Below are 10,023 nucleotides of genomic sequence, written 5' to 3' on the forward strand. Positions count from 1 at the left end.
TCTCTCTCTCTCTCTCTCTCTCTCTCTCTCTCTCTCTTCTTGCCTTCTTTCTCTCACACCTAGTTATAGGGAGTGAACTGGCGGGGGGGATAAAGGGTAGAGAAAAGAAGAACCTACAAAGGAGCAAAGATCAGCTACAAACATTAGCAAATGAAGATGTGTGGTCAAAGGGGTATACTGTGGGACACACTGTGACATACTACAGCTTCCACAATGAGATGTTTTCTATGCTTTGGTGTTGTTGTTGTTGTTGGTGGTGGTGGTGGTGGTGGTAGTGTGTGTGTGTGTGTGTGTGTGTGTGTGTGTGTGTGTGTGTGTGTGTGTGTGTGTTTTATTTTAAGGGGGAGATTTCAAGGGCAAAGGGCTGATATGAAGGGACAGGGAGATGAGTGGGACAGGGGCACATGAGGGAAACTCAAAAAGAATCATAAAAAGGTTTTTTAAAGCGGGGGCTCAGTGGTTAAGAGCACTGACTGCTCTTCCAGAGGTCCTGAGTTCATTTCCCAGCAACTGCATGGTAGCTCACAACCATCTGTAATGGGATCTGATGCCCTATTCTGGTGTGTCTAAAGACAGCTACAGTGTATTCATATGAATAAATAAATCTTAAAAAAAATCAACAAGCCCCTTTGAGTCCAACAGAAAGAATGAAGGAATTATTTGGGGAAGATGTAGCCAAATGACCCCTTAGATGCTCGCTAAAAAAAACCCATCTAGCAAATACTACCTTAAGTAGCAAATACTACCTTAAGTGATGAGAAGTTGCTTGGATTTTCCTCAGTCAATCCTAGCCATAAAACGTGGGCAAGTGAAACAGATTGTGTACATTCACTCATTTCTTGGTTGGAATTACTGCCCATCCCTATTTACTCTGCATCATACTGGGGCTGGGCCTGGGAGACTATGGACTCAGAAATACCACAACCACCACCCGCGGTTACAGTGGCACTTCCTCCTTTAGTTCCTGTGAGAATATACAGCCTTGCTTTTTGAATTAACATGACCAGGAGAGACATTAGAGTTTCATATGCGGTACCTGTGATTGGAGACCACTTAGAGGCTCTTCACAGTTTAGAAGATGGCCCTAAACCTACCAACTTTTGCCAGGAGAGGTTAATTCACTGTAGTTGGACTCTCTAGAAGCAGAAGGAGGGCCTCCCACCTAATAATAAACTTACACCATTATTCTATTTTCATAGCAGTACTAACAGGTAGGTAATTATCAAGAACTAACTATATGTTTAGTGCTTAAGGGACAAATAAGAAAATCTCAGAGAAACCAGATACTGCTAGGAAGTATTTTTCCAATAGTTTTCAAGACATCCTACTAAAAGGCATATTTAGCAAAGCAGATAGCCAAGTTGTTTTCATTTGCCATGACTACAGGGTTGTAGAACTGTTGAAGTAGAAAATTATAATTGTAGGTATCGCAATACCACATGAGATTGTCTATAATCAATCTCGTCAAGAAAGCTAGCCAGCCATATAATTATATTCTATTGAAGAAAGTCTCGGAGTTTGATGCAATGATCTCACTGGGTCAGCTCCTGCTTACTCTTCTGGGCAAGGTTTAAATGTCATCTCACTCTGAAGAGCTTTCTAGCTTCCTGCCCTACATAGTTCCCCCAATATGTATGCCCAACTAAGTTCTCAAAATAATGTTTGATAAGTTCTACAGTAATTACAAGTTCAACCATAATGGTGGCAATATGCCAGCTCTCAGTGTCTTGACCACCTTTCCCAACTGCCCTTGGTTCACAGGACCAGGACTGGAATTTTCCTACTGTTAGTACTGGAAGATTCTCAGAGTTGTGGGCACTGAAAAGACAGGACCAAGGCTACAAAGAGACAGGACAAGACAGTGATATAAGACTATCTTGGCACTAAAATGTTCCTTAGGATGTTGGTGGTAAAAGGGACAGAATGTCTAGCACCAATGGAGCCCTGGATATTTGCACAACAAATCCAGCCTTGAAGCAGAACTCAGACCCCAGGGCTTGCCAAACTTCCCCACATCTTGCTGCAAGACATACATTTGGAAAGACTTAGACTTACCATAATTTGAGCCAATTGCTCCCCTACACACATTGTCACTGTAGACTTATTTTTCCCACTCAGATTCGAAGAAAGCAGCATTGGTCACTCGTGTAATTCAACTATTCAGAGAATACACATTGACTGATTTCCCAAAAGAGCATGGAATAATGGCAGTGGTACCAAGCCTTATTAAATCGCTATTTCTAAATAGAGTAGATCCTTAGTTCACCCAGAAGCTTAAAACAGTCATAGTGAATCTCGTGAAGGCTAAAAACCCATAATCGGAACAAAGGAGTGCCTGGGAATTCAAGCTGGGGTGGAGTGCCTTGGGGCTTCCTTCTTGCTTCCAATGTGACTCTTGCAGGGTCTTAGGCAGGATAGATTTCCTTGTACATTTCCAAGGCCACGGAGCAGGCCAGGGACTTATCACCACAACAGGATTTTAGGGTCAATTTGGTTGGCATGTAGAATGGCTTTTTTTTTCCTGTTATCTGTTTCCTGACTCTGATCTCAAATTAAGGACAAAAAGGGAGATTAAGTTGCCTTAAAAGACCTTTCCCTTTCTGAATCAAAATGTATGTGTTGATGGGGAGGGGAGGGAGATGATGGAGGAGAGGGTAATGTGAGTTGAATCACTGAGAGATGACTCAGAAACCAGAGGCCCTTTCAGATCTTCACATGACACCCCGGCAAGTCTATTTTCTCTTTGCTTTTCTTTTTATTTGTGACTCATCAAAGCTCAGCTCTGTTCTTTTTGTTTCATTTGTTATAGTGTTGGGGGTCATGGTAGTAAAATGTTTACCCTTTATTACATCCTTCAGTGCTCTCAAGGTTGCTTGAGTAAGTTAAGTTAATCACTTACTAGTGTTCTTTTTGTGTCAAGAATTTACAGCACAAAAAGTAGAATCTGATTTCCTAGTGACTACACATGGTAGCCATTTATTATTCCTATTTTCTCAGATGGATATCATAGGGAGAACAAATAAGATAATTTATCAAGAAGGTGGAAGATCCCCTCATTGGATTTAAGGCCCACTCAATATGAGAAAATTTATGCCTGGCACTATGAACCTACCCAACTGTGGCTGGTGAGGTCAGGTCTTAGACCTTTGAGGAGAACCTACCAGTGCCCCATTCCTAAACCAATATAGTTCCCAACTGCATTTAAATACTTATCCTTATACCCACAAGTATGTGTGGCTTTCATCTTGCATCAGAGACACTTGTTTTTGCAATTGACAGAAATCCACAACCTGCTTACAATGAAGAGATTTGGGGATGCCCATCCCCAACTGATACATTTATAGCACAATCCCTCCACCTAAGGCTACAGAAAGAAGAGGGGGTGGTAGAATCAACATGTGTACCCATGAAATCTTAACAATGTGGTCACCTAGACTACACCTGTGCAATGACAATACCAGCCAACATACCAAAATAGCTGGGAAAAATCTTAGAAGATCCCACCTTTAGATAAAGAGCTACAGACAGTTAATGGCTACTAAAAGAAGAATCTGTCTTCTCCAGGGACCAGCCCCTCAGATAGGTTACCCATCTCCAAGTGGCCAGCCCCAAATAATGTAAATATAAACAAAATTAAAAGAACTCATCATGTTTATTATTACATACATACATATATGTAACAATAATACATAAAGAAGAGAAGGTCGCGAGTTTGGGAGGGAGTATGGAAACATGGGTAGAGTTGCAGAGGGGAGAGAGTAGGAAAATGATGTAAATACAGTCCTCAAGTGTGAAGTTCTCACAAAAAAATGCTTAAAAAAAAAGAAGAGGGCAGAAAGATAGGCAGTTGGCAAGTTCAAGGCCAGCCTAAGATATATAGTGAGTTCCAGGCCAGACTAAGATAGTGTAAAACTTTATTTGAAAAAAATTATTTATTGATTTTGGTGAGAATGTAGAGAAAGAGGACACTTTATCCATTGCTGATAAGGGTGTAAACTGGAACACCCACTATGAAAGTAACAAGTGAAAAATATGTATGACAAGAGCTTCAAGTCTCTGAAGAAAGAAATCAAAGAAGACCTCAGAAGATTGAAAGATTTCCCATGCTCATGGATTGGCAGGATTAATATAGTAAAAAAGGCCATCTTACCAAAGCAACATACAGATTCAGTGTAATCCCATCAAAATTCTAACTCAACTCTTCATAGAGTTAGAAAGAGCAATTTGCAAATTCATCTGGAATAGCAAAAAACCCAGGATAGTGAAAACTATTCTCAACAATAAAAGAACTTCTGGGGAATCAGCATCCTGGACCTCAAGCTGTACTTCAGAGCAATAGAGATAAAACCTGCATGGTATTGGCACAGTGACAAATAGGTAGATCAATAGAATAGAATTAAAGACCCAGAAATGAACCCATACACCTATAGTCTCTTGATCTTTGACAAAGGAGCTAAAACCATCCAGTGGAAAAAAAGATAGCATTTTCAACAAATCGTGCTGGTTCGACTGGCAATCAACATATAGAAGAATGCAAATTGATCCATTCTTATCTCCCTGTACAAAGCTCAAGTCCAAGTGGTTCAAGGACCTTCACATAAAACCAGATACAGTGAATCTAATAGAAGACAAAGTGGGGAAAAGTCTTAAACACATGGGCACAGGGGAAAAGTTCCTGAACAGAACACCAATGACTTATGCTCTAAGATCAAGAATTGACAAATGGGGTCTCATAAAATTGCAAAGCTTCTGTAAGGCAAAGGACACTGTCAATAGGACAAAATGGCAACCAATCCTACATCCAATAGAAGACTAATATCCAATATATACAAAGAACTCAAGAAGATAGACTTCAGAGAACCAAATAACCCTATTAAAAATGGGGAACAGAGCTAAACAGAGAATTCTCAACTGAGAAAACTCGAAGGTCTCCGAAACATCTAAAGAAATGTTCAACATCCTTAGTCATTTGGGAAATGCAAGTCAAAACGACCCTGAGATTCCATCTCACACCAGTCAGAATGACTAAGATCAAAAACTCATGTGACAGAGATCCTGGCAAGGATGTGGAAAAAGAGGAACACTCCTTCATTGCTGGTGGGATTGCAAGCTGGTACAACCCCTCTGGAAATTAGTTTGGCAGTTCCTCAGAAACATCATCAACACTGCCTCTCAAGTTGAGGTTCAGAGTAGTTCAAGAATATACCTACAGTCAAACATCGGGACAGTGACAAATACTGCCTTTAAGCCTGGGTCCATCTGATTTCAATCAATAGAATACCAAAGAGGAAATGGATGCCAAAAAGGATCACAGTAAGCTGCATCCAATAACTGAAGAGGAGTAGAATGACAAAGAGGACCACAAACTTCTAAAGAGGAATAAGATGCTGAGGAGGACAGTGAGCTGCCTCCTATAGCATATGCAGTTACAGAGCTGTGTTTTGAAAACTGCTGTTTTTCCTTATTTTTCTTTCTTTTCTTCCTTTCTTTCTTGCTTTGTTTCTGTCTTTCTTTTTATTTTTTATTTTTGGCAGAGTCTCATTATATGGCCCAACTTGACCTAGGACTCATGATCCTCAGCTTCTTGAGTGCCAGGAACATGTGTGTGTGTGTGTGTGTGTGTGTGTGTGTGTGTGTGTGTAAGAGAGAGAGAGAGAGAGAGAGAGAGAGAGAGAGAGAGAGAGAGAGAGAGAGAGAGAGAGAGAGAGAGAGAGAGAGAGCGCGCATTCCTGGCTCTGCTTCTATCTTAATTTTAAAAGAGTCCACAGTATAGTATGTTGTTTTAAAGCAACAGTATTTAAAAATCAGAAGATAACAAATGTTAGCTGGACCCCCACATACTACTGGCAAGAATATAAAATGGTAGAACTGGTTTTGAAGCCTTAAGTTCCTTTAAGCCTTAGCCCAAGGATTCCACTTCTAGTTGTGTACCAAGAGTGCTGTGACCCATGTTTGTACAACTGACTGTGAACATCCACAACCATGTTCCTTCTCACAGTGGAAAATGGAAACTGCACCATGGAACCTAGCAACTGACAGATGAAAGACAAAACATGGCCATCCACACCATGGAGCATGACTCAGTCATCAAAAGAATGAAGTGTTGATACACTGAATAATATACAAGGCCAGGGGAATAGATAACAAGTGAAAGCTGACAGGCATGTCAGGGATTCCATGTGATTCCATTTGGAGGCAATGTCCATAGTCAGAAGTAGGTCATTGGTTGCTAGGACCTGGCTGCTGGAGGAGTGTTGGAAGGGAGGTGACAGTTAAAATGCGTAAGGTCTTATTGTGGGCCTGTGAAAATGTCCTAAGATTTATTGAGGTGGTGATGACTGCATTCCTTAGTCAACACAAAAGCCAACGACAGCTGCACTTTAAATGAGCAAATTGTATGCTGTGTGGGCTACATGACCATAAAGCCATTATATATAGAAAACTGTACAATGACAAAAAACCCAAATTATATATTTTGTGTATGTTCAATAAATATTGACTTAGTGATTACACCAAAGTACTTTATGACTATTTTGAAACCATTCTAGTTCATTTAAACCCAACTATCTCTTTGTGGTGTTGTCTATTACTCAGAAAGTGTGCTGATTTTGTACAATATAACCTGAAGTGTCCCCCTGATTCAACTATCTTTGAGTTGAATGTTGGTGTTTGCTGATAACCTATAGGGATTCATGGCCCTGCTATGCCAAGTCCCACCTGCACAACACCCATCACAACAAACTGTCAAAAGAGTCACCCAGATTAGCTGACAATGCATGTGTACCTCAATGTTAACTGGTCTCTCATCACCCATACTAAACCAAACCCAGGCCTGCTGAAATGCTCCAGTAGGACTCATGGCCAACCTTAAATGAAGATGTCACTCACAGGGCCCTGGATGTGAAAAAGGAAGGTAGTTTTTTTTTTTTTCTTCTTTACAAGGAAATTACCAAGAGCAGGTCCTGGCAACACTGATCTATTTATAGCTACATTAGAGCTCAGGTGGAACACGTGTAGGAAGAAAAATATTAATATATTCCAGAGTTCAAATGAAATACAGTATCTGTGGTTATGAAGGGGAAGGCAAATAAAAGCACATAGAATTTGAGATGCAGTCGAAGAAGTGTCCTGGTGTGACTGGGCATCTAAGACCATCTAAGAAGCTATTTGAGTGTCCCAGAACAGAAATAAGGTAGAGAAATGTTGGGTCAAACAGCAAATAAATTGTCTTGACAGACAAGCTCCCTATGACTAGAGTAGTAAACACATTAATGTAATTGTCTCTAGTCCTGTCCCCACAAAGATAGTTCTAAGCTTTCTTCAGAGAACAGAAACCTCACAAGGATACTTTAGATGGCGAGGGTGGGAGGCTTCAGGATGCTATAGCCATAGACCCAGATGTGTACTTTGGAAAGCAAGTCTCTTGCATCTTACTGCGACAAAAAACCAAAGGGAGACTTGGGCATGGGGAAGGCTGGCCCAGAAGGAAAGTGGAAAAAAAAACCTGGAAAATACTATTCAAGGAAAAGGATCTCAAAAATGTCACGTGAGCACCTGCCTCCCATCGGTGAGGGCTGAATCACTGCCATTATTTCAGAGCAAAGCCAGTTGGCAAGAACCATCTTTGGTAAAAAGAAACATGGCATAAGTTTATGGAGTGCTCCCTATTGAAAGGAAAACTAGCACGTTTGTCTGCTATAGGAAGGAAAACTCACACATTTTCTACCTTATTTCACTCCATGTCTGAAGCAGTTGTGTAAATGAGTGATCTGTAGATGGAGAAGTATGAGCCTAAGAAACCAAAGCTCTTCCCTATAATTCCACGAAAGCAGCATGATTCAACCCTGGCCTCTAAATCCTGTTTTCTTGGCCGTATTTGCCTTTCTAAGCAGACAATTAAGGACTAGTAGAATGAAAGACTTCCTGTTCTCATTTTTTTATGCAGGAGTGTTCTGTCAGTGTATCATGTGTATGTGTGGTACCCACAGAGGCCAGAAGAAGGCTTTCGAGTCACTGGAACTAAAAATTCAGAAGGTTGTGAGCTGCTGTGTGGGTGCTAGTGACTGAAGCCTGGTCCTCTGTAATAGCAAACACTCTCAACCGCTGAGCAATCTCTCCATCCCAAAGGACTGATATTTTGATGGAGATTTTAAAAATAACTATAAAACTAAGGCAACTTGAAGTAGTATAGCAAGAGAATAAAATAAAAGAATGCACCAGGGTTTGGAATACACGCAACGCAGGATGCTTTCACAACAAAGACCAATAGGGGACATACTAGGATATTAGGATAGCAGTGATGCATTTCATCTAGTGACAATCACCCGCAGCGTCTGCCCATGATACTGTCTGCATGTACAAAGAATGTATAAAAAAGATAAGACCCTGGGGACTTGAGAACTGAAATCACTCTCAACATTATTCAGGTTGTATTACTCTGTCAATGTTAATGCCTGGGATGTGCTCCCAGAGGGGTCATGACTTGTCATAACCAATAAATACACAAGATGGAGAGGAAAACTCATTGTAGAGACATCAGCTTTTCTCACACAATTCACAAAGACAAGACCCTAATGGAAGCTGCAGTTGGCTTTGTTACTTGCCTGAGATTAGCATTCATCCATGTGTCTTCTGCTTGAGATTTCTGGGCAAACTTTCCAACTATTCCTTCCCTGCCGGGCACATTGAACTTATCTAAGCCCTCATGGTTCCTTGATGACAGAAGGTAATAGAAAATGAAGCATCCCTACACTGGGAAATCCTAACAACAGATATTTCATGCTAGGCACGCCACTGAATTTATCACCAAGAATATCCACCACATTAAAGCACCTGTAGGTTGTTAGCATTAAAGGAAGAAATGTTGGGCCTATTTCTCCTGTTTGAGAGCATCAGTTACCAGGTATAAGAAATGTCGGACAGAGTAGCCCAGGTTCTAATCCATCCTCTGCCTGTAACGAGGTAACCTTGATTGAGGGCTTCTTCTTCCTGGATGGAGAGCTCTCCTGTTCAAAGTGAAGAACACGGAGACGACCTCCCTAAAGGCTTCTCTGGCTCTCCATGCTTTGCCCACCAGCTTTGCCTAATCCACCTGTTTCAGTGACTCCCCTACAGATACCTGTTTCTTGGTCACGGTGCCATCCACAGGGTCCACATATTCAAAGCTGTCAGTCTTTGCAATACTGTAAATGTGGCTCCCTACAGCAAACTGCTGGCCGATGAAGGACTTGTCTGTGACCAGGGCCTCCAGATCCCTCATGATGTAATATGTTGCCTTGGGCTCCAGTCCCTCGTAATCAAACCTGTTGGGGGAGAGCAGAGCACAGGAAAACAAAATCCAATCAGAATGGGCAATTGAGAGGGCCTCTCATGGATCTGGTTCCAGGAAATACAGAAAAGCACATTTAATTGGTCTTGCCTTCTCCTCAAAGACTTTCCAATCTCCACATGGAAGCTTTATAAAACTCAAATTATCTGACTCCTTTTGTATAAGCCCCTCCACAAACTCCTATCATGTGGAGAACAAAACCTAAAACCCCAAGCACAGTCTATCACACACTGTGGAATTCAACCCTGCCCTGCTTAGCTTGATCTGAATTGACTTTGCTCTGTTTCAAATCTTCTCCACCTCCCGGCCCCCCAGGCTCAGTAAGAAAGTACTTAATGAAGTTTAGTTTCAAGTTTAAGTAGCTGTTGAATAGAAACTAAGAAAACATCTGTAAAATTAATGCCACAAAGTGAGAGAATATCTCTTTCCTATCCACTGAAGATAACTAACTGAAAGAATCTGTAGGCTATCTTACAGACAAGCTCTGGCTCTTTAGAGTATAGCCTGAAGCAGGAACCCACATACTGGGCAAAGAAGCGTTAGAGAAGGTTCTGACCAAAGAAATAACTTTATTCAAATTTTACTTTTACCTATAAGAGAAAGGCTGAACCAGATGGCGGGGGGCAGGCATAAGAAAATAAACAACACGAACCAAGGTCACTTGCCATCATCAGAACCCAATTCTCCCACCATAG

The 10,023-nt window shown here is 41.2% G+C and overlaps 1 protein-coding gene and 1 long non-coding RNA gene across 2 annotated transcripts in view; one reads left to right on the forward strand and one right to left on the reverse strand.

Moving 5' to 3' along the window:
* Positions 1 to 10,023, reverse strand: part of Pgm5 (phosphoglucomutase 5) — a 180,802-nt gene that overhangs the window by 38,493 nt on the left and 132,286 nt on the right. Inside the window, exon 9 of the mRNA XM_031389981.1 lies at positions 9,119 to 9,302. Coding sequence (XP_031245841.1) covers positions 9,119 to 9,302 — 184 coding nt within the window. The remainder of the gene's footprint in view (positions 1 to 9,118; positions 9,303 to 10,023) is intronic.
* LOC116103684 overlaps positions 1 to 10,023 on the forward strand; it is a 26,522-nt gene that overhangs the window by 9,858 nt on the left and 6,641 nt on the right. The window lies entirely within an intron of this gene.

Source organism: Mastomys coucha, unplaced genomic scaffold, assembly GCF_008632895.1.
Source record: "Mastomys coucha isolate ucsf_1 unplaced genomic scaffold, UCSF_Mcou_1 pScaffold21, whole genome shotgun sequence".
Taxonomy (NCBI): domain Eukaryota; kingdom Metazoa; phylum Chordata; class Mammalia; order Rodentia; family Muridae; genus Mastomys; species Mastomys coucha.